The 24,003-nt window shown below is 48.8% G+C and overlaps 1 protein-coding gene across 10 annotated transcripts in view; it reads right to left on the bottom strand.

Moving 5' to 3' along the window:
• The window catches only part of Rap1gap2 (RAP1 GTPase activating protein 2), a 219,898-nt gene that overhangs the window by 74,048 nt on the left and 121,847 nt on the right, over window positions 1–24,003 (bottom strand). For 2 of the 10 annotated variants that reach the window (XM_034506216.2, XM_076936327.1), the window contains exon 1: window positions 804–1,040. The exons of the other annotated variants lie outside the window; for them this stretch is intronic. In XM_034506216.2, the coding sequence (XP_034362107.2) occupies window positions 804–1,019 (216 nt within the window). In that variant the 5' untranslated portion in view covers window positions 1,020–1,040. Of the gene's footprint in view, window positions 1–803; window positions 1,041–24,003 lie in introns of those variants that run through there. 10 annotated transcript variants of the gene reach the window in all.

Below are 24,003 nucleotides of genomic sequence, written 5' to 3'. Positions count from 1 at the left end.
AATGTTGAAATTGGTCCCTCAGCACCCATCTTATAGCCTGAAGTTGGAGAACTGTATCCCCAAATATATCCCAACATTCCTCATATTCATCCTATCCTGACACCCTCAGCTCTCTGAAGACAAGAGACAGCACAGCCAAGGAAGAGAAGAAAGCAAGTTAGTCTCTGGCCAGCAGGTGTGTGGACAGGGAACCTAGCAGTCCTAGCGGGGTTGTGTTAGTCTGGGCTGTCCAAGTCTACCAGAAGGGGCACAAAAGCCCTGGCCCAGCTGAGAGTCCATCAAACCTCCAGGGCAGCACTGGACATGGCTCCCTCAGTCTCCAGCCCAAGTCCCACACCAACCACATCTGAGAATTCTAGGCTAAGTTGAAATCCAGCAGAGCCCCTCCTGATTATGTTCTAGAAATGCCAACCTGAAATATGGCTTTGGGTGGGCAAGAGGGCATCTGAGGCCCTGACACAAACCAAGAAGCCTTCTCAGAAGAACACGTAGGTACGATCCAGCCGCAGGCCAGGATCGTACCTCAGATCCAGGTTAGGCAGGAAAGGTCTGGTCCCTGACTCCAGCACCTTTCCTCTTCCTGCCTGTTTCCCAAAACAACAACAACACAGACACACACCCCACAAAAAAATCTGTCATTGACTTCTGCCCCTCCTTCTCCTGAGTGACAGGAAGCTTCTATGCCTGGAGTAGGCAAACAGCCTCTCAGGGCTCCCTGCCAAGTGGGGTTCTACCCGGTTCTACCCGCAGACCCTCCAGCAGCAGGGTATGGACAGTATCCCTTCCCAGCCAGGGACACTCACCACAAAATTCTTTAAGAATTCCATCATCTTCTCTGCACCTTCCCCCGAAAGGTAGGACCTTTGCTTTGGAAGCACTGCCGGGGCTGCTACCTGCTGTCGCTGCCACCAAGGTGGCGGCAGCTGCTGACGTTGGACAACTTCCTTAAGATCAAACAAGGAACTGCAGGATTTGGGTGTCTGCCCGCCCAGAGTTGTTAGTCCACATTGACTAGCCATGACCTTTGACCCTTCCGCTGCTTCGGCTGCTTCTCTAGGTAACCCAGGGCTTGGCAGAGTCAACTATATGTATGTCATAGGGTGAGGAGTCACTCCCAAGGAGCACCAGGCCAGAGGCTTTTTAGAGGAGTGTACCTGGGGCCAGGACAGTCAAAAGCAGGGTCCCCTTCCACTTCTGCCTCGAAAACAGGGCTGGATCAAAGGATGCCAGTGGCCTTGGGTGACAATAAAGACTAGTGTACCAGGCAATGTAGGACCTGTGAGTTAGGAAGCCCTGTGTGCAAAGAAAATACAAAGTAAAAGACAGCAGATACCTACATCCCTGAGGACCACACAGTCTAAAACACCATTGCCCAAAGTGGGAGATGCAGCTAAAGCATTAAGCAGTTAGTTGATTGGAGGTGGAGGGCTCGTGGGAAGGGGTGCAGAGGCATAGGGAGCTATTTTCTATCAGGAACAGCCTGGATTCCTTTGTAATGTTGGGTTATTGCTCTGTTTTTTAAAAATAATTTTTAATGCACTTTAAAAACAGCAGTTGCTTCATGCCTTAAGAACCCAAAAAAGGAAAAAAAAAAAAAAAAAAAAAAAAAAAAAAAAAAAAAACAAACCAAACCAGAGCAAAAGGCCTGAGGAGACTTGCACCACATTTAAAGCTCAAAGGTGCCCATGTACTGAGTTAGAAGAAGGGGGATGGGGGGTTGATACCCTTCCCTGAGTCTTGGGGTCTCTTTCCCAATATAAGTTTGTCAGACTTCATGCCTATGCAACACCCTCACCAGAACCAGCTCTGGAAAAAGGCAGTGTGCCCAGCTTGGAAGTTATAGCATGAATTATTAAATTCCTTTAAAGGAGGCTTGCAGTACACCAGAGATCGCTATGGATTTGGCATGTGATAGACATGCTTTCAACCCATGGTTCTGTTGCTAGTGAGCTGTGGGGTTAATTGATCAGCCTTTGAGTATCAGTTTCCACATCTGTAAAATAGAGAAGGACAGTGTGGGTACTAAGTCCACGGCAAGATGAAACGTGAAGACCAGTTTGTAAATGTCAGCATGACAATCAGACGGCTATTCCCACTCCAGCTCCCAAGACAGCATGAGAAGCAACCCACCCAGAAGGCTTGTCTCTGCCTCTCCAGTCCTGTCCCCTGGCTGCCAGACACATCCCAGCTTGGCCTGTATCCGCTGTAGAGACCCCAAGAGTGTCCCACAGGAGAGAAAGGCCAGATGTCCTCGGGAGCTAGGGGAGGGCATGGCTCAGTGGAGGGCTTGGCACAGCTCTATCCCTGAGGTTCAAATAACATGGGAGGTCAGAATGGGTGGGAAAGAGAGAAGCATGGGGCTAGATGGAGTCTGGCCCACCTCACTCGCGAGTGCCATGTGGGAGAGGGATGGCAATGTCCCCTCCAAATCCTGAAATGCTAATGGAACATAGCATTGGGGAAGCCATAAGGTGATTCTTGTGGGCTTCTCTGCCCCTGCTGAGCCCAAGAACCAAGTGTGGGGTTCCTGTGTCCCTCACCCTCCTGAACCTGTTTCTGGCTTCTCCCTGTTCCTTCTTAGGGCCCCATGAGCCTTTCTGTAGAGCCCCCACCCGACCCTGCCAATCCCGCAGTCCCAGGGGGCATGGCAGGCTCTAATTAGCAGGACACACCATACTCAGTATGCTTCCGCTACCTGTCTGCTCACAGCATGCTTGTAGTCTCAATTCCTTCTACAGTATGGGGTACATTAATAGGAAGTGAGGAGGCAGGAGAGAGAGAAAGACCTAACTTATTGATCTCTGGGCCTGACACTGCTAAAGATGGGGACTCCGGAAAGATCATCCTCAGACCCTCTCCTACTCACCCCCACTTCATCCAGGCCCAGGATGTGCCCCTGCCCCCATCTCATGTGGCCCCCCCCCCCAGGGCTATCTACTTGAGACACAGTGTAACTAAAGTTCAGAGAGGTTACTTGACCTGTTGAAGGTCACACAGCCTGCTAGAAGCAGAGCCAAGTGAGTGTTCTAAGCGCAAGAAGAGGGTGAGCCAGGAAGAAGGGTAAGGACGAGAAGGGAAAGGCAGGGAAGAACCTGAATGAGCTTATGTTTAACTCTGAGGAAGGACTCTCTTAGCTAGCCAAGGAAGCCTTGAGCCCAGGCAGTGTCATAAGCAGAGTGTGGCCATAGTGCCATTCCAGGGCCCTGGAGTCTCAAGCACTTCCAAATAGAAGAAGAAGGAAGAGCAGAGGCCAGAGAGACAAGTAGCCATTTCTGTGATGCAAAACCAACCACTGTCCACAGAAGTGGAGGGTGTGGTGAATAATGCCCATGCACGTGAGAGTTTATGAGACTCTCACCTGTGACCAAGAGCCCCTGCTTCACCCCTACACCCGCTCTCTTCCAAACCAGAAGCCCCATCACTCAGGACACCCGGTAGTAATGATGGAATAAAGCACCATGAGCCTGTGAGCCCCCAGTCAGCCAGACTTCCTTTCTGGCTTCAATCTTTCCCCAGCAGCCGCAGTCCAGGGAAAAGACCCGCTGACAGTCAGAGACTGGCATCCCAACCACAGCCGGCCACCAGCCAGTCCTGTGACTTCCAGCCTCATTTTCTTGGCTTAAAAAAAAACGGAATAATGATCCTACCCCACACCCTGGGTGTTTCCCAGGATGAACTGAGATCACAAATGCAGATGCGCCTACCACACACAGCGGCCATCAATAACCGTCGCCAGACTGACAGAATTTACTCTGGGGAAGGGTGCCAACATTTATCAAGTTCTCACTGTGTGTGCCAGACCCCAACTAAACATTTCTCACATTTCTCCTACCTAAGCCTAAACACCACCAGTACCACAGGCATGCTGGCCCTGCCCATTCTACAGATGAAGAAACTGAGGCTAAGAAGTGAATAATTTGATCAACAGACAGCCCTGTAAACCACAACCATCCTCCAGGGTTCATATTTTACAAACTAATGTGGCTTGGATACACATTGGATACAACTTGGTAAGGCCCAAATACCACTTGTCCTCCTAAAAGTCAGTCTCTCTCTCTCTCTCTCTCTCTCTCTCTCTCTCTCTCTCTCTCTCATGTTAATGATGGAATTCAGAGTCTTGTGCATGCTAAGCACACACTCCATCCCTGAGCTCCATCCACAGCCTCTCAAGGCACTGGAAAGTTCTCCACCAACGTCCCCACAGAACGTGGCTTGGTCTATGTATTTGTGTAGGTATCAAAATACAGTTAATGGCCAGGTCTGACTGTTCCTCAACTGGAAAGCACTGGTGGCAGAAGCTGTGTCCACACATAGAAGATTCCTTCCCATCCACAGCAGTGCCCAACATGTTATTGTGTGTACCACACAGCACCACATATATCATGTACCACAAATAGAACATTGGCAACTGCAAACCCTGGAATACTGTTGCTCATGAGAGGTTCCTGATTTCAGAGTACTTAGACCAAAAGGGGAAAGTATGTCTCTGGAGCAGTGCCTCCAGCAGCAGAGGCTTAGTAAATTTGGGGGGAGAGGTGGGTTTTGTTTGTTTCCTTCCTTCCTTCCTTCCTTCCTTCCTTCCTTCCTTCCTTCCTTCTTTCCTTTCCCTTTCTTTTCCCTTTCCTTTCCTTTCCTTTTCTTTTCTTTTCTTTTTTTTTTTTTTTTTGAGACAGGCTGTCCTGAAACTTGCTCTGTAGATCAGGCTGGCCTCAAAATCACAGAGATCCCCCTACCACTGCCTCCTGATTATTTCTTGGGATTGGGACAAGAACATGAAACTTGAAATCACAAGACTCATGCTTATGTCTTTAGTGTCTGGTGAAAAACAACGCTTCATTTACTTCTCCAAGCCTCAGTTTTCCCTACCTGTAAAATGGAAAAATAACAGTTTTCTTACAACTGTAAGAACCTCTGAGAAGCATTTAAGAAAGTGGCTTGTAAATCATAAAGCACGGCACCAACTCAAAGTCTAAACAGGATAAAAATGAAGAGGGGCAGAGACTCAGCTGAGGGAGAATGTGGACTGACTGTGTGCTCCAGGGTTTATGTGTAGAAAGTTGATCTCCACTATGAAGTCCTGAAAGGCAAAGGTTTAAACAATTGCTTGTTCAAGCTGAGGGCCTAGAAACTGATCAGGATGGGACAGGCCATGGGGTGAAGCCTCGATATTCAATACGGTAGCTCTATAAAAGAGGATTCAGCAGAGATACAATGAGCTCCCTGTCTCTAAAGCTGCCATGGAAGCTGTCACCAGATACTGGCCCTCCACCTTCGACTTCCAGGATCATAATCCAAAATTAACATTTTCTTTATAATGCCCTATAGCCTCAGAAATTGTGCTACAGTATATATGAAATAAGATAAACCACAACCCTGCCGGAGCAGTCGCAGAGATTGTTCCATGATTAAGAGCACACTATTCAGTTTGTGAATGAGGTCTGGGGCTCAGTTCCCAGCACCTGTGTGGGACAGCTCACAACCACCTTGAACTCCAGCTCTGGGGCATCTGATGCCTCCGGCCTCCGTGGGCACCTGCATTCATTCATCCACACATACCCATACAGAGACACACGCATACACGTAATTAAGACTCATAAAAATAAATCTTAAAAAAAAAAAAAAAAAAAAAAAAAAAAAAAAAAAAAAAGAACTACCACAGACTCCATCGGTAGTTGTCAAGAGAGGCCACACATGCCTTCGAAGGGTACAGGAGAACATGGCTGCCTAAGCAACAGCCCCGTGTTCCAGGATGCAGCTGGCCTCCGGCTGCCAAGCCGCCCAGTGCTGGTTGAGGTGCAGGCATCAGCACTGTGGAGAGTCTCCTGGCCTTGATGTCCTCTGGCAAAGCCCTTGGTTTTAATCTAGTGTGTAGCCTGAAATTTCCAGTTTTCCCCACCTGAAACTCAGCTTCAAGAAAAACAGCTGTGAAAATCCCTTCAGGTCACTGGAGACAAAGCTTGCTGGGTCTGTGTCAGTGAGAACTAGTGGGTTCAACAGACAAGGAGGTAAAGAGGAACAGGTGTGGCTGTGCCCTCACAGAGGCCTCGGGGCTGCATGAGGCTTCCTGCTGGAAGAAAGGAGAGAGAGAACAGACCCCAGGACTGAAAGGGTGAAGCCACGAGTCTTCCAGAAAAGCTTCCTTGGCCCTGAAAGACACGAATGGCAAGGGCTGCCTCCTGGCCAGCCTGTGGGGAGTCCAGTCATGTGACAGGCCTGGCTTCACACTTCCCTCTCCCATCCCTTTTCTGTCCCTGACCCCTGCTCACTTTCTGACTGGCGCTTGCTGCTTGGCACACTTGGGACTCTGGACTAGGAACCAGTCAGCAAGACTTTCCGTCTACCATCCATTCTTTCCCATTCACAGACAAGTTTAGGGCCACAGGCACTGGCCATTCCCATTGGTGTCAGCCTCCTCCTCCCCAGCACTAGCCTGGACTTGTGCCCAGAGAGAAATGAAGAGAATTCTGTGTATGGTCACCCAGACAGAACTCCCCATGGCGAGATGTGGCACCTGGCCTGCCCCACAGCTCCTGTTCCCCTGCCACTAGCTGGCTGTCCCTGCCTGAACATCCTTCCATCTCCTGCCCCTGAAGAGTCTTCTTGGGGAACTATGAACTTGGCTACCCACCAGAGAGGGTTTCTGAGTTCTGCTAGTAACTTGGCTATGAATCCCAACTCAGCACACCAGTCTCCAGCATGCAGGGTCACCTAGACCACCATGCAACTCACTGCCAGGGCTGCTTGGAGATAACCCATCCAAAAAGGATCCAACCTCACACTGTTCAAATGTTAAGAACTGAATTCCCAGACTACCGCCTACGCTCCCCGGTGGACCTCTGCTCCCCTGTGCCTCACTTCCCACTCTCCTCCAGGAGAGCTTCTGTTGTCCTCTGAGGGATCATTAGGTGCCTGTCACCAGCAGCAGACCAGTACTGCCCCAGCACCATCTAGCCCCATCTGACCTTGGTGACCCCAACTGCCCAGCCTCTGCTTCAAAATGAAGAACAAAGCACCCATCCACCTACCCAGGCCAGCACTGTTAGTCAGTGGTGAGCGTGGGCTTGGGGATAGTTATTGAAGAATGCCAATGATCTAGATCTTCTTCTGAACACCTTCCTGCACCTGGGACAACAGAGTCCTGGGATTTTACTGGAGCTTGGCTCTCACCAAGCACACAGTAGGTGCACAACAAATGTGTAGGGCCGACCACTGAGTAAATTGATTGGTTTTGCAGCAGTTCTCAACCTATGGGTTGCAATATTAGATATCCCGCATATCAGATTGCTATGATTTATAACAGCAAAATCACACTTATAGAGATGAAAATAATTTTATGGCTGGAGGTCACCACAGGAGGAACTGTATTAAAGGGCCACAGCAATAGGAAGGCTGAAAAGCACTGGTTTAGAGCAAAGAGAGAGGCTAGAAAAAAGCTCACAAGAAATATAGGGTGGGCCAGGCGGTGGTGGTGCACGCCTTTAATCCCAGCACTTGGGAGGCAGAGGCAGGCAGATTTCTGAGTTCGAGGCCAGCCTGGTCTACCGAGTAAATTCCAGGACAGGGCTACACAGAGAAACCCTGTCTCGAAAAGAGAGAGAGAGAGAGAGAGAGAGAGAGAGAGAGAGAGAGAGAGAGAGAGAAATATAGGGTGGGGTAGGGGTGCGTGCGTGATTATGATGTGCCCAGGACATGTCATCTGAGCCATCCCCACCAGTCCCAGCCACCCTTAAAAGATCCCCAGCCTTCCCTCACCAGAGAGCCATGGCAGAGGGAGGCACAGGGGGTGGGGGTGCTTAGCCTCCCCACCAGCTGGGAGCTTCACTTCAAGTTAACCTGCAGGAAAGGAGAACATCTGCAAATTGCATGTTCCTTTCTTTTCCATGTTCCAGTTAACGATTACCTAAATAAGTGCTTCAGTCCCCGAGCTCCAGCCTAATCACACATGTACAACACATGGAGACTTTGACGCCAGACAGCTCTCCCTCCATAAACCAACACGCTTGCCTTCCCTGTTCTGCCAGCTGGGGTTGATAAATGGGGTGCTGGGGCAAATGAAGACCCTAACTATGTTTATGGGAGGAACAGTGGACTGTCCATTCCAAGCCCAGAGGTGCCTGCTTGGGAAAATCATTTGGCTGAAAATGCATTCACAGTGCAGAGTCCCATAATATCCACCACCCCCCCCGACACCCCAAATACTAGGCTGGCATAACAGAGTGCTACCCAAAACATTTGCATTCAAGTCCACACACACACAATAAACACTCACTCATCGCAAACACACGCCCAGTCCATCTGAGGTTTATGGGCCCCAAAGACAAGGAAAAACGAGAGCACCTGCCTGCCTGCCTGTCATAAACAGTGATCAGCCGCCACTGGTTCCAGTGTGCCTCCCCAGTCGACCCAGACTCGGGATCAAGGACAACAGAGGAGTCCTTTATCCTTTTGCTCACAACCCAACGCCTTGCTAGCCCAAGTGATGGATGTATCCAGCACATGTGCCAGAAATGGCGAGGAGCCCTGGTCCCAAGGGTGCAAGCCACCTTGTAGATCTGGGACTCAAAGCTTTTTAGCAAGGCTAGACTGAAACAGTGGACCAGCCAGCAGAGCAAAGAAAGTGAGGCCCATCAGACGTCCTTGCTCTGACTGAGGAAGCTGTGTTGGCTCAGGTAAGGTCTAAGAGAGCTGAACGGTGAGTCTGGAAGTGGACAGTGAATCTACCCAGCCAACATAGTGTGCAGCTGAGGAGCTCAGGACCTGTCCCCTAGCCACGAGCTACCTTGTCACTGATGGTGTTGGCTACAAGGGGGAGTGGCTAGTGAGTCCCAGGGGAGAAGCAGCACACAGGCAGAGGTCAAAGAAGTTGCAGATCACAGTGGATTGCCCAGAACCCAGCATGTAGATCCATCTAAGAGCTCCAGCTGCATTCAATCCTACCTGTGTCCCCAGGGCCTTTCAGCTCCCTAAGGAACCAGGTGCCCTGGGCCCAAAGTGCAGACCCAACTTCATTCATTGTTTTTGTTTGTTCTTGTGGTTTTTTTTTTTCTTTTTAAACAGTGTCATTCTCGAGCCAAGGCTGGCCTTGAACTTCTAATCCTCCTGCCTCAGTCTCCCAAAGTGCAAGCATTACAGGTATGTACCACCATCCTGAGCCATTTTCACTAAATCAAGGAGTCCTTTGACAAGTGATACCTAGTGAGTAACTATTTTGAGAGGGCCACCAGGAATGTGAACACCATGGCTTGCTCTCAAAGGCCTAAAGGTAGGGATGTGTTTGCTAGGTAAGGGAGGGATGCCTGTGAGCGCAGCAGGGCACACAGTGAAATCTACAGAGCGCCATCTCCTGGAGCTGGCAGGCAGCGCAAGTCATCCACCTCAAGAAAGCGGAGCACCTGGATGCAAAGGGAGCCCTCTATCTTTAGCCAGCAGAGCAGGCACCAGGGCTTCACACTTAGAGCCAATCTTCCTTCTGGCCTTCTGGAGTGGGTGGCGTTTCAGGCCTGGCCTCCTCGGTGGAACTCCACACACCCCACACCTTCTGTGACAGACTCTTCCTGTCTCCTTTGGTCTATCCATCTAGCTTCATCCCTCCCCCTCACCGGCCACCAGCCCATTCCATTGACTTGACCTCTCTAACATAAAGACCATCCACTCATGCTTAACACCTCCACCGACTGCCGAGGCCCAAGGCCCTGGATTCTAGTGACAGCTTCTCACAAAGCCTCTCTCTGCCCACATCTGCTGATCAATAATCCATTCTCCACACACAGCTGCCAGATGTAAATCCTATCTCTCTGTTAATTAAACTCAAACCCCTGGGCCAAGGAGATGGCTCAGCATGTAAAGACTCTTGCAACCAAGCCTGATGAGCTGAATTCCATCCCTAAGCCCCACATGACAAGAGAGAACCAGTCCCAAAAGCTGTGCTCCAACAGCAACACACACACACACACACACACACACATACACAAATACTAACCAAAACATAATCCTGAAAAAGATAAACCCACGGAGCTAGAGAGATGGTTCGGTAGTTAAGAGCACTGTCTGCTCTTCCAGAGGATCTGGGTTCAATTTCCAGCACCCACATGGCAGCTCACAACTGTCTGTAACTCGTGTTCCAGGGGATCTGACACCCTCACACAGACACGCATGCAGTCAAACCACCAATATACATAAAATAAAAATAAATTATTTTTTAAAATATCCAAACCCACTCCCAGGATCTATGTGTGTGTGTGTGTGTGTGTGTATGTGTGTGTGTGTGTGTATGTGTGTGTATGTGTGTGTGAGTGTGTGTATGTGTATGTGAGTATGTGTGTATGTGTGTATGTATGTGTATGTGTGTGTGTGTGTATGTGTGTGTGAGTGTGTGTGTGTGTATGTGTGTGTGTGAGTGTGTGTGTGTGTGTGAGTGTGTGTGTGTGTGTGTGTGTGCGCGTGTGCGCGCGTGCATGTGTGCTACCTCTATGCCCTCCCCTACTCATGCCCCTGCAGCCACAATTCCTGTCTGCTCCTTAGAAGCAGGCTCTTACCTGACCATGTACTTTGCATTTATTGTCTCCAGGATCCAGACATACCCTGCCTGCCCTTCACAAAGCCCTTCCTTCTCTACGACACACAGCTTACCTGTCACCTGCCTGTAGACTCTTCCCAAGCCCCATGGAAACACATTTGTCTTTCCCATTTGTGCTCGGTGGATTTTGTCAATTTGACACAAACCTAGCGTCATTTTGGAAGAGGGAACCTCAGTTGAGAAAATGTCCCCACCACCAGATTGCCCCATGGGCAAGCCTATGGTACATTTCCCTGATTGACGACTGATGTGATAGGGCCCAATTCACTGAGTGGGATCCGGAGTTCGAGATAAGAAAGCAGGGGGAGCAAGCCATGAGAAGCAGGTCAGTAAGCAGCGCTCCTCCATGGCCTCAGCTCCTGCCTCCAGGTTCCTGCCCTGACTTCCTTCAGTGACGATCTGTCACTGGAAGTGTGAGATGAAGTGAGTCCTTTCCTTCCCCAGGTTGCTTTTAGTCACAGTATTTTGTCACAGCAAAAGAAACCCTGATGTCCCATTCTTAAAGTCATCAACACCTCGAAACACGATGCATGTCTCTCCTCAGAGCACCCAAGGAGTGGCAGTCAGGTGCCGGGTTTCTGTTCACAGTGTCTGTCTGTCCAGAAGTCGGACATGTGAGGATAAGAACTGTACCTGCTGTTTCCTGCTGTGTGCGTCCCCAGGCCTGAGGCAGAACTCACCCGTGAGAAACATTCAACAACACTATAAAGTGAATGTGGGATCCTCCTAACACCCTGTGGTATGTGAGGAGCTGAAACCGCACTAGAGGTGTGCATAGAAGGCTGGTGGGGGAAACGGGGAACAGCTTCCCAGCTGTGCTTAGAGAGGGGCTGTGGGTGGGGAGAGGATTCTGAGCTACGGGTGAGAGGCTTGCACTCATAAGAAAAAAAAATCACCCAACTTGCTCTTGAGCTCCAGTGCTGGATCCCCACGAGCCCTTCCTGTCAGGAAGGATGAGGCGGACTAGATGCTTCTTGGATGCCTGGAGCGGCTATGTGAACCTAAGGAAGAAGAGGTGGCCTACTTTCCCACTGCACATATGGAATGTCTGCTCACTCCCTTGCTCCTCTATCAGGACCCCAGCATTGAGGAACCCTTGAACCACCTCCAAAAGAAATGAGGCTTCAGGGAAGCCAGCCATATCACACCTGGAATCTCACCTTCAAACTCAGATTCAACCAACTTAGTGAGGAGTCTCCGTTTACAGAAGGCCCCATGGAAAGAGTCATGGATGCCCTCTGTGTGCTGTTCTCTGAAAAGTAGCCTTTCCTCTCAAAAGGACACTACCCGTGACAGGACTAGGCCTTGCTAGGTTTTCTTCCTCAGAATACCCTCTGAAGGACAGGTCTGCACCAGCCAGCCCAGGCCTCCCAGGAATCTGCTCAGAATGATCCAAGGTAGTGACCAACCCACCCCCCACCCTGTCCCTCACAACAGCTGACAGGCAATTCCCAGAAGAGACCATCTGGGTCTCAGGGCAGAGCCCCGCCCGTAAGGAGTGGGGAGAATTAGAGATTACCAGTGGGCTGGAAGGCCCCGCTGGAGTGTTTGCCAGGACACAATATTGAATTTTAAACATGTGTGCCTGTTCTCTCTCCCCACTGGAGCCTCCCGTAGCCAGGCAACGCTATCTGACCTGGGGGACCAGGAGGGGGAGTTTCCATACCAGGCAGGTCACCTGGGGTTATCTAAGCACAATGAGTTGCCTCCCAGCCTCAGCTTAATGACCCCGGCCCACACACAAATGCCCACTCCACTAACAAAGAGATGACAGGGGTCTTGGAAGCAAATTTGTGCTGTGGTTTAGAACAAGGCAGAAAGCAGATTTATAGGGGATTAGGTGTCATTATCTACCTATGAGCAGATTCAACTGCCAGATTGTGAGACAGCAGTCTGAATGTGCAGCAAGAAAAACTCAAGCTAGATCAGAAGAGGATGGCAATGTGTGACTGGAGGCAAGCAATGGCACTTTAAAGAAAAGGTTAGACAAAGGCTGAGGGTGGTGGCATAGGCCTATAATCCCAGCCAGCATTCAGGCAGGACCATGAGTTCCAGGCAGCTTGGGCAATAAGTAAAATCCAGGTCAACCTCCAAAACATGGCAAGATCTTGTCTCAGAGAGAGAGAGAGAGAGAGAGAGAGAGAGAGAGAGAGAGAGAGAGAGAGAGAGAGAGGCAGCTCTTTTTAGTCAGGGCTTGGCTAGCATGCCTCAAGCCCTGGGTTCAATATCCAGGAGCTCCAGTGACACATAAAGCCAAACATGATGGTGCACACCTTTAATCCCAGCACATGAGAGGCAAGTTTGAGGGCAGGCTAGGCTACATGAGACTGTCTCCAAGAAAAATGTCCATTCAGGGTGAATGACTTTAATCCCAGCACTTAGGAGACAGGGATATGCAGATCTATATGTTTAAGTCCAGCCTGAGCTACATGTTGAGTTCCAGGCTAGCCAGTGCTACATAGTGAAAGCCTGTTTAAAAAAAAAAAAAAAAATCTAAACAAATGAAAAAATTTGAGAAGCTTCTGTTATAACTGAGGAAATAAAGCATTCTCATTCTCTCCCTCTCTCTCTCCCCCTCCCCCTTCCCTTCCCCCTTCCCCTCCCCCTCTCTCCCTCTCCTTCTCCCTCTCCTCCCTCTCCCTCTCCTCCCTCTCCCTCCCCCTCCCCTCTCCCTTTCCCTCTCCCTCTCCATGTGAAATCTACAAGTTTGCTCACTGAATATTACCAAGCAATCAAGAGACTGAAGAGTGGCTCCGTGGTTAAGAGCACTTTGTGCTTTTGCAAAGGACTTGGGTTCAATTCCCAGCACCCACATGATGGCTCACAACCATCTGTAACTCAGGTTTCAGGGGATCCATCCAGTGCCTTCTTCTGACTTCTTTGGGCATGAGAAATGTACATGGACCCAGGTGCAGGCAAAACACTCATACATGTACATTAAAATCAGTAAATCTTCAAAAACTATTTTTAAACCAAGGTCATGTCTCAACTCTAATGTGACAACAGAGTATGTAGTAGCTTTCTTTCCTCTGTAGAAAAACATAGGGAGGGAACATTCGACAAACCTCCAACCCCAAGGTATACGATCAAGATAAGGGCATGTGAGGACTCACCAGTGACAGGTTCACAAAACAATGAAACCTCAATGGAGAAGCCTCAGTCACAAGGCCAATGGAATCTTTCAAAGACATAAGCTGGTGTGGTTCTCTGTCTTACACATGAAGAGGCAAGGCCTGAACAAGGCCTGGCCCCGCCTCTGAACCATAAGGACAACCCATCTACTCCACAGAGATGCCCCCTCATCCTTATCCCCAGAACTACAGATGTATAAGCTTACCCAGCCATGAGTGTTGCTGTTATAGATAGAATACAGGCTGCCCTGATATGGGCCAAGCAGCAGCATGGCCCAGGTGGGCACAGCATCATCATCAGGAGAGGAAATGCACGGGGTAGCAGCATGAGGAGAAGGAATTGGCTCAGAGTCTTTGGCTCTGGAGACAAAGCATGAGACCAGACGCCAAGGCATATAGGTGGCCTACCAGAAGCTGGATGGGGCTAGGAAATGGGTCCTCCCAAAACCACCACATTCTGGGACTGTCTCTATTAACCATTCACTGCTCCTCAAAACTGAAATGCCAGGCCAGACATGGTGACACACACCTGTGATTTCAGCACTCAGAGGTGGAGGTAGAAGGGTCAGGAGTTCAAGGTCACCCTCAATTACAGAGCAAGTTTGAGGCCAATCTGGGTCTGTTCTTGGTTGTCAACTTGACTACATCTAGAATTAAGTAAAACTCAAGCTGGGTGTTCTTGTGAGGGATTTTTTTTTTTCTTAATTAAATCACTTGAAGTGGAAAGACAAACTTTTAATCAAGGTCTTCAGAGATGAAAAGATCCACCTTTAACCCAGGTCTTCTGATATGGGAAGATCCACCTTTAATCTGGGCCACACTTCCTGCTGGTTGCCTAGATAAAGTACATGGAAGAAGGAAGCTGGCTCTCTTTGCCTGCTTGCCCCCAATCTCACTGACAACAAGTCCACTCCTTCACTGGCACTGCAGCCTACTTCTTAAGGATTCTGGCATATACAGAAGACCACCTGAGGTATCCAGCCTTGTGAACTAAGCAACTGCTGGATTCTTAGACCTTCTATTGGTAGGCAGCCATTGTTGGACTAGCTCGACCAGAACCTGTAAGCCATTCTTATAAATTGTCTTAATAAATGAATGGATGGATGGATGGATGGATGGATGGATGGATGGATGGACAGACAGACACAGACAGACACAGACAGACAGCCATAGACAGACAGACAGACAGACAGACAGACAGACAGGCAGAAAGACAGAAAGGTGGGTAGACTGATTCATTCTGTAAGTTCTGTTCCTCTAGAGAACCCTAATACACTGGGCTATGTGAGACAGTCTTTACAAGAGCCTGCTACAATGCCTGATGACTTGAGCTCATTCCCTAAGACCCACATGGTAGAAGGAGAAAATTGAATTCTGAAAGCTGTCCTCTGACTTCCTCATGCACACTGTGGCATGTGTGCACCCACACACATGTGTACAGATATACATGCTCACACATAAATTATATAAATAAGTAAGTAAATAAGAAGAAAGGTTAAAGTGAACATCTGAACTGCTGCATGGAAGCCTGGCTGCCTGGTCCCTACCTCTACCACCATCACTACCCTCAGGTGCCCATGAGTGCCCCTGTGTCAGGTCCCTAACCTCCCTAGGTACTGCAGAAGCGCCTTCCAGCTTCTAAAATCAAATGGGCTCCTGACCCACTTTCTGCTTTGCTAACTGGATATTTGAGGAGCTTTGAAAGTCAGTTAGCATGAAATCCCCCCCCCCCCCAGATATCCTTGAATCAATTCCTTCTTAGAAAGTAGGAGTGGGGAGGGGGTCACTGTCTAGGGGCTTCCTAAACTTATTATTTTTTTAGCTTATCCAGGCCCCTCTTCCCTCAACAGCCAGCACTAGACCATCAAGGCCATGAGCTATCTTATGATGATTTCAAAGGGCCATCTCTGTTGTCTACCCTTCCTACAAATCACATCTTCCCAGTTAAATCAGGAGTCACTAAGCCTTGGGCCCTCCCTAAATCCGCCCCAGCTTCTGTCTCCTGTCCCCCATAGCCCAGATCTGTTGACCATGCAAAAAATACCCCAAGGACACTCCAGAGCTCCACCTGAATGCTATTCAGGGACAAGGCCTTGAGTGCATCTGACCTGGTTCTCATCCTGATCCTCCAGGGCATCTCTGAGGTAAGATCAATTCTAGTTACTTCAGAGGCCAGATCATCACCAGGACCAGACCCTTGGAAGAAAGGGCTCAAGAAATACAACACGTCCTGCTACACAGGACTGCAGGGTACATCCCTCTGAATAGTGCTGTAAGTTCCATCAGGTTGCCAAAGCCTGTCAGAGTACAGATCCAGTCTAGTCCTGAAGCTCATGTTCCTTGACAATGCAGGCCAGACTCACCTCAACTCTCTTCTCCCTCCCCTCCTGATGACAGCCATCAGCCTGTCCTTCCATTTTCCCTCCTTCTACCTACTTTCTTCTTCTCCCCCTCCCCATTTCCTTTCTCACACATCCCTCCTGTACAACAAATGATGCTACCCAGCCATCCACTCACTAGCTACTTCTGGCTTCCACTGTAGAGCCAGCCAGCCATTGTATTAACATCTGACATTTTAGAAACTTCTAGACACATACCCTCTGCCAAATCAAATTAGCTCAGCCCATGCTATTCTCTCACAAACCCTATTCGCTCCTGAAATAGGTTCAGCATGGCTGCCACATGTGATGGAGTTCCAAGCTCTGGAAGGCTTCATCCACATGGCTGCAAAAACAAATGCACTACCCACAGCCATTCCCCTCAAAAGGAGAACACTCTTCAGGGGGTCAAGTTCACAGGCAGCACTGTCTTCCCTCCAAAACCCACCTGATTCTCACATTCCAAAGCAGGCAGCCAATCACAACGCAGGGAAGCATTATCGTTCATTACTAATCTTTTATATGCTCGAAGGCTTAGCTCATTGCCAGCTTGTTGTTTTTGAGACAAGGTCACTATAGACCTCAAACTCACTATATGGCCAAGGGCAGTCTGGAACTCAGACCCTCGTGCCTCTACCTCCCGTGTTCTGGGATTGCAGGTGTGCACCATCGTCCCTGGCTTGGTTCTTTTTGTACAATGATCTTTCTCAAAATGTTTAGAGAACCCATAAAAAAAAAAAAAAAAAAAAAAAAAAAAAACACTGTCTCTTCTAGAGAGGAACTCTCTCTCTCCACTCTAGCAATTCCTTTTGAGCCACTTGGGTTTTTGCCTCATTGGATAAATGCAAGGAAAATTGAATTAGGCTCTTTTTATTACAAAGAGGCATAAACAGAGTGATCTCATTTACGCATGGCTCTGTCTGTATGATGCCGAGCTTTCTGGATGCTTAGCAAGCGGTAACACTGGGCATTTCCGGATAACAGGATCATTAAGGCATTATTACTATTTTAACAACGTATTTCTTTGTACTTACCATTGCTTAAACATTTCACAATAAGCATACATTCATTAGAAGTAGCTGAATGGAGCTGGGTTTCACTGTTACTGTTTACTTGCAAGAGAAACAAGTCTTAATAGAAATCCTCTAGAAGAATGCTGGACTTTTCACGCACATCCACATTCTAATATGGATCAATCAAGAGGTTTCATCTATCACGTATAGGTGAGTATTTATTGAGCATCTACTGTGGACTCCGAGCGTACTGGGTTCTATGGCAGTAGTAGGAACAGACAGCGCCATCCCTGACTGTGTGAGCTTTGGCTGCAAAAGGCCAGGTCTTCCCAACCCCGTCACATTTCTCCCCTATGCAGGCAAATACAACCACGTCTAACAACTACACAAGTGGAGTTAAGTGTTAACCAGGCTCTGGGCCTCACCACGTTCCCACCAGGAGCTCTCAGGGTAGAACAGTCAGTCCAGACTCTATATCAGGTCAAATGCTACCCCCACCCAAAAGACATGTGCACATCAAAAGTCTGTGAATGGGACCATGTGATGGGGGTGCACACTAACAGACCATGTGTGAACATGAATCCCTCCAAATTCATGTGTTAGAATTTAAGGCCCAAGGGAATGACATCAGAAGGGAAGCCTTTGGGGGATGACTGGCTCGTGAGGGTTTTGACCCCACAAAAGGAGTCAATGTCTTATAAAAGGACTGGCTGGAACTATACAGACAAATGGAGTCATATACACAAGGGCCACATGTGGGGGGACACAACAGCAAGGTGCCATCTTGGAAGCAGAAAGCAAGCCTCTCCAGACGCTAAAGCCACCAGCCCCTTGATTTTGGAGTTCCCATCCTCCAGCATGGTGGGAAACAAATGTCTGGTGTTTGTAACTCATGCAGTCTAAGGCACAGAAACACAATGGAACTGAAACAGCTCTCAGGATGCAATCACCATACTGGACTAACTACCCAGAGGGCTCATCAGATGACAAGTGTCCAGACGCATAAAGTAGAGACACCCAGGGAGACAAGCAGCCACAGAATCACAGAGGCGGAAGAAGGCAAGCAGTCATATCTAGAGCTACCAGGAGCTGGAAGAACAAGCAAGGTCTCCCTCACAGACTTTGGTGGGAGCAAGGCCCTGCTGACACCCTGATTTCAGACTTCTGGCCTGAAGAGCCGTGGGAGAATACATTGCTGTTATTTTAAGCCACCCACTAAGTTGTGGTAATGGTTACAAAGGCTCTAGAAACAGACACCCCAACACTCAAAACTCCAGCCCTACACTCAGCCAGGAGCAGGGAATCTATAGGAGCTCAGAGCCAGAATAGTGGGAGACTACAGGTAGGAGACACTACAATCTATTGGTACTTAGAAGGAGACACAAGCTATTAGGACTTGGAACTGCACCAGTGGCAATGCTTCAAGAAGAAAAGAAGCCACCACCCACTGGTTCCCAAAGCCCCAGATACTAAGCTTGAGGAAGTGGTCAATGGCACTTGGGCAAGGGCTAGGAGTCGGCTAGGGACAGAATCCGGTAGGTCCAGCTGCCAAGTGGTCTCAGGGCAGTGTGTGGCAGTTAAAAGAGAAACACGGGTTTATAATTAAAGCCACCCAACAGGTGTTTGGTTCATTGACCACAATGGCAACTGCTAATCTTTAAAGAAACTGAAATATACCACCTGTATGGTGTCCAGACCTTCACAAAGCCCTTGCCAGCCCATGTCCTCCTTAAGCCACACAGTGGTCCAATGGACCTATGTTACAGCTGAGGTTCTCAGAGCCTTACGGATCTACACAGAGTAGCATTGTTGATTATTAAACTCTAGGATCAAAGGGAAGCAATATGACTCAATAGATAGATGACTCAAAAGGTGCTTGCTACTTACTAAGCCTGGTAACCTGAGTCTGATTCCTGGGACCCATATGATGCTGGGAGCAAGCAAATCCCCATAGGTTGTCCTCCAATCCTTACACACACACACACACACACACACACACACACACACAGAGAGAGAGAGAGAGAGAGAGAGAGAGAGAGAGAGAGACAGACAGACAGACAGACAGACAGACAGACACAGACACAGAGACACAGAAACACAGAGACACAGAGACACAGAAAGAAAGACAAAGAAAGAGAGAGAGAGAGAGAAATTTTGAAAACCAAAATCTAAGTTTAGGACCAAGACTCTGCCAGACCCAGCCAGACCCAGCACTTACTAGGGGAGGTCACAGGACCAAGCACTAAGTTCTGAGGCAGGGCGGATGAGGTCAGGCCTCCAAAGGCACATGTAATAACTAGAATACACAGCCCAGGGAGCATCCTCAGGGATACACCCTGAATATTAAGTGTTCCATCAAGGTCTTCAGAATGAGTAAGGCAGGCCAGACTGAGCCTTGACTCACCTTCTCCGGGCACCCAATACCCAGATAACAGATAGCTCAGGCTGAGTTCTGCACCTAACATTGCTTCTCAGAGCTTTGATGCCCTACCCTCAGCCTTTCAATGTTCCCCACAGCGTCAGCACCTGCCCAGAAACACAGAGTTGTTTCAACACCAGTTGCAGAAAAGGGAACTGGCCTTGGGAAATTCTTGGTGGGCACCAACAGATCAGAAAATGTTCCAAGGCCAATCTCAGAGCTCCCCATTAGAACTGAAGAATCCAAGTCTCTGTATGATCCCCTTCTGCAGGCCTCTATAAGGAAGACGGCCTTGTAGGCCCTTCCTGTCCCCATATAAACCACCTGGAGTGTAACTCCTGCTTATGTCAGAGTAGCCTTCTGAGAATTCAAGAGTCCAGTCAGAAGCTTCTAGAACGCCACTTCTTCAGGTCTGCTTGATAGGCCAAGACTTCTTACTTTTATCCTATTCCAAGCATCCCAAGGATATCTGAACCCACAATTTATGTCTGAGACAGAAGCCCCCACAGTACGGGCTCCTCAGCTGTGGATGCCTGGCAAGGCAGAGGACGAGAGTCCTCAGAAGAAACATAGTAGCAACACTAGAAAGGAGGTTTGACTCCTTTCCTAACCCTAGCCCTAACTTTAACCTTAACTCTAACCTTAGCCCTAAGTACTGTCTTAGAAACAAGGTATCCTCTTGCAGAAAGTTTCTTTTTTCTTTTTCTTTTCTTTTTTTTTTTTTTTTTTTTTTTGAGGGACACTACAGACACTAAAGCAAACACAAGCCACACATGTCTGTTCTGAATGAAAATGTCAACTAATTTCAACTAATGGCAAGCTCCTGACACGCATCCACCACATGGGAACTCTTCCTGTCCCTACTCTACAAATAAGGAAGGTAAGGCTCAGAATATTCGCAGAGCTAAGAAGCCCCTTCATCCCTGGCAGACTGGCTCCAGAAATTGTGATGTTTACGACTTCATAGGTCTTATTAGTTTAAAGAAGCCCCTTAGGGGCCAGGTCATGACTATATTGGTATCCACACCAGTAGGGAACCATGGGACCAGTGTGAAGGTTCAGAAAGGGCTCTGGGCTGCAGAATCAAATTGAGGGGAAAGAGGTCCCCAGAGAGATAATTCAGGGAGCCCTACTGTTCTGACCCACCCACTCAGAGGAGAAAGGGTACAAGGTCCTGGAAATGTGGAAACCTCAGAAAAAGTTGGTGACTGTCTCTGTACTAGTGGGTTTTTTGGTTTTGGTTTTAGTTTTGGTTTTGCTTTAGTTTTTATCAGCTTGACCCTGCAGTCATTGAGAAAGAGAACTGCAATTGAGAAAATGTCCCCACCAGACTCTTATTGATAACTGATGAGAGAAGGCCCAGCTCACTGTAGCTTGTGCCCTTGGCTAGTGGTCTTGGGTGCTATAAGGAAGCAGGCTGAGCAAGCCATGAGGAGCAAGCCAGTAAGCAGCACCCTCCATGGCTTCTGCATCAGCTCCTGCCTCTGGTCCCAATATTCTTTGAGGGTCTGCTCTGACTTCCTTCAGTGAGAGACTGTGATGTAGAAGTGTAAGATGAAGCAAAGCCTTTCCTCCCCAAGTTGCTTCTGGACCCTAGACAGTTTTCTTTGATGATTTCTACAAAGCAGGGCTCTCTAGAGCCACCCGCCAGAAGAGCAAGTGTCCAGAGGTAATGGAAATAACCAAAGCTTACACAAGCTAGGTCTGGGCTCTCTAAAGAGAAGTGGTGATGATCTGTGCCTCAGGGACAACGACATCATTGTCATTGTCCTGGATCACCATCATAGGAGCCCATGACAGAGTACCTGCTGTGTCATGGATTACATTGTGACTACTCAAACTGCTCCTGCGGGTGTGTTGTCCTCATCACGGAGGGGAAGAGACAGGAGTCAGGGTGTCTATGCCCTTGCTGAGAAGATGCTCTACCAGCCTGTGGAGCTAGGGTAGTGTAGGATAGTGGTTAGAACACCGGCTCTGGCACACACCACAGGCTTGCCCCAAAGCAGCTGCAGGACCTTCAGCAAACCTCCTGTGACTATTTCAGGCAGAGGAGCCACAAGTGATTCCTGTCGAATGACAGCTCCAAATCACTACCAGGAGCTTTCCACAGAGCTTGGTGGGACAGGATTCTGGTCATGTGGAAGCTCTCCGGAAAGAACACTACGATTGATGCCTATTATATACACAAGGAAGAAGGTGGAGTCGTGTTCTCGGCCCCTCAGCTAGAGAGGTGCCACGGCTGGCAGAGATGCTACACAGTGCATGGGAGCACATCTATGGCCAGCAGGTTTCATGGCTAACACACCCAAGCAATGCAATGGAGGAAGAGCTCTTCTCCACAGATGACAGAACACTGGATGCTGATATAAGGATAAATGAACAGGGCCCTGACAGCAAACCATACACAAAGTAAGTAGACATGGATCTCCATTAGGTTCAGCATCATTGGTCGTTAGAGAAATGCAAATTAAACACAGTGAGCTGCCAAACATATACCCACTGAGGTGTCTATTACCAAAAACGCTAAAAATTGACAATGGTCAATGTTGGTAAAAATACAGAGCATCCAGGACCTAATGGCACTGCTGGTGACATGTACAATAGCGCAAGCACTGACAGTCTGTCAGCCTCAAATGACGTTTAAGATTCAGGGTGGAGGCTGTAGCTCAGAGGTACAACACTTGCCTAGCATGCACAAGCTCTGCAAGAAAAAATAATAACAAAATAAAGATTTTGCCAGGCTAGGCATGGTGGCACGTGCCTGTAACTTCAGCACTCAAGAGACTAAGGGAGGAAGATACTAAGGGAGCAAGTTTAAGGCCAGATTAGTCTACAGAATGAGACTCAGGTCTCCTAAAAAGAAACAGCAAAACGCTCACTACTCTTTAATGCAGTGATTCTATTCCTTGATAACCCAAGAGAAAGGAAGACACAAGGCCAAACAGATTATACTTCAGCAGTCACAGCTTTTGGCTGTTAGTACAGCCCAAACCAGAAACAGCTCAGTTGTCCCTCAACCGGAACACAAGCAAACCAATTGTGGTGTCTTCATGTGACAGAAAATGCTCAGTAATAAGGGGGGAGGGGAGGGCCTGGCACCAGGAACAAAGTAAAGAGGTGGACTGGCCACCACAGGTCCATGTGACAAGTTGAGGAGGGAGAGTGTGTATAAGCAAATAGTAAGCCTAGGGGGTTGGGAGGCAGGGAAATGTGAGCAAGCCTCAGCCCAAAGGGATGCAGAGAAGCTCCTCGGGTGCCCACTTCCTTCACACATTCAAAGTTTGTACAGCTGCCTCTACTATCACTGAGGGAAAGTGGGAGGAAGGATTAGTGGCCCTGGGGGACAAAGCCCTGAGGAACAACATAGGAAAAGACAGTCTGCACCTCTCTCAAGAGATCCCCCAGCCTCCACCATGTTCTCCAAAGGAGAACATATGACCCAGAATGCCTCAGGGTTTTATGAGGAGGACTTGGAAAGCTAACCAAGGGTCACAGCTACCAGCCTATTCAGGGCTCCAAGGACAACTCTGCCAGTTCAGGTCATAGCCATCTTGTGCCCTAGAGAAATCAGCGTCTAGGAGATGCCTTGATGGAAGAGAATCTGAGGGTCTGCCCTAATTCCTCCCCCTCCTCAGTACAGGAAGGTCTGGTCTACAGCCCCAGGGGGCAGCCCAATCTTGCTTCCTATGGCCTCTTCTGACTGCCCCTTCTTTAGCACCTCCTCCCCACTAAGAAGCCACTTTTAATCTGTGAGCTTGTCACATGCTAAGCCATCTGGCTTCCTCTGCTAAGTTAAGGTCTCCTGTGGAGGCTCTTTGAGGGTCAAGGACCAGTGCTTCTGGGCGTTCCCAGGGGAATCCACACAAAGCCAGGTACACTGGGGAGTTTGCTAAATGCCTACTGGTCCTTGTGAAAATGAAAACCAAACTCATAAAGACTAAAACCCTGGCAGCAATCCAGTGCACACCCAGGCAGCCAGCCCCCAACCCCACTCCCATCCTACCCTGCCCATCCTCAGCTTGGGAACTGGGCTCCCGTTTCAGCCCATCTGCTCAGCTTTTTCTCAGCTTCATACTGGGGGTAGGCAATCCCCTAGGAAAACAAGCTGCACAGAGGGAGAGGAGGACCAGACTATACCCATCTCTAAAGGAAATGGATCGTCAATCCATGACGCAAAGGAGCACTCTGCACCTGAGTCACACTACCAAGGGAACGGGTGATCCCTTCTCTTGCCAGGCACCTGCTCAGGTGGAAGAAAAAAAATTATTCAAGGGGTTGGAGAGACAGTTCAGACAGTAAAAGACTTGCCATGTAAGCATGAAGACTTGAATTCAGCCCCGGGGCTTGCTAGACAGCCAAACTGGCTTACTTGGCATGGTCTCAGCCAGAGAGAGACCTAGTCTCAAAAAATATCATGGAAATAAGAAGGGATTTGTAAAGAAAAAAGGCTCAGTAGGCGTGTAAGGGCGAGGACAAGAAAGGGTAA

Source organism: Arvicanthis niloticus, chromosome 6 (genome assembly GCF_011762505.2).
Source record: "Arvicanthis niloticus isolate mArvNil1 chromosome 6, mArvNil1.pat.X, whole genome shotgun sequence".
Taxonomy (NCBI): domain Eukaryota; kingdom Metazoa; phylum Chordata; class Mammalia; order Rodentia; family Muridae; genus Arvicanthis; species Arvicanthis niloticus.
Note: the sequence above shows the minus strand (reverse complement) of the source record. Positions and strands in the feature narration are given on the sequence as shown.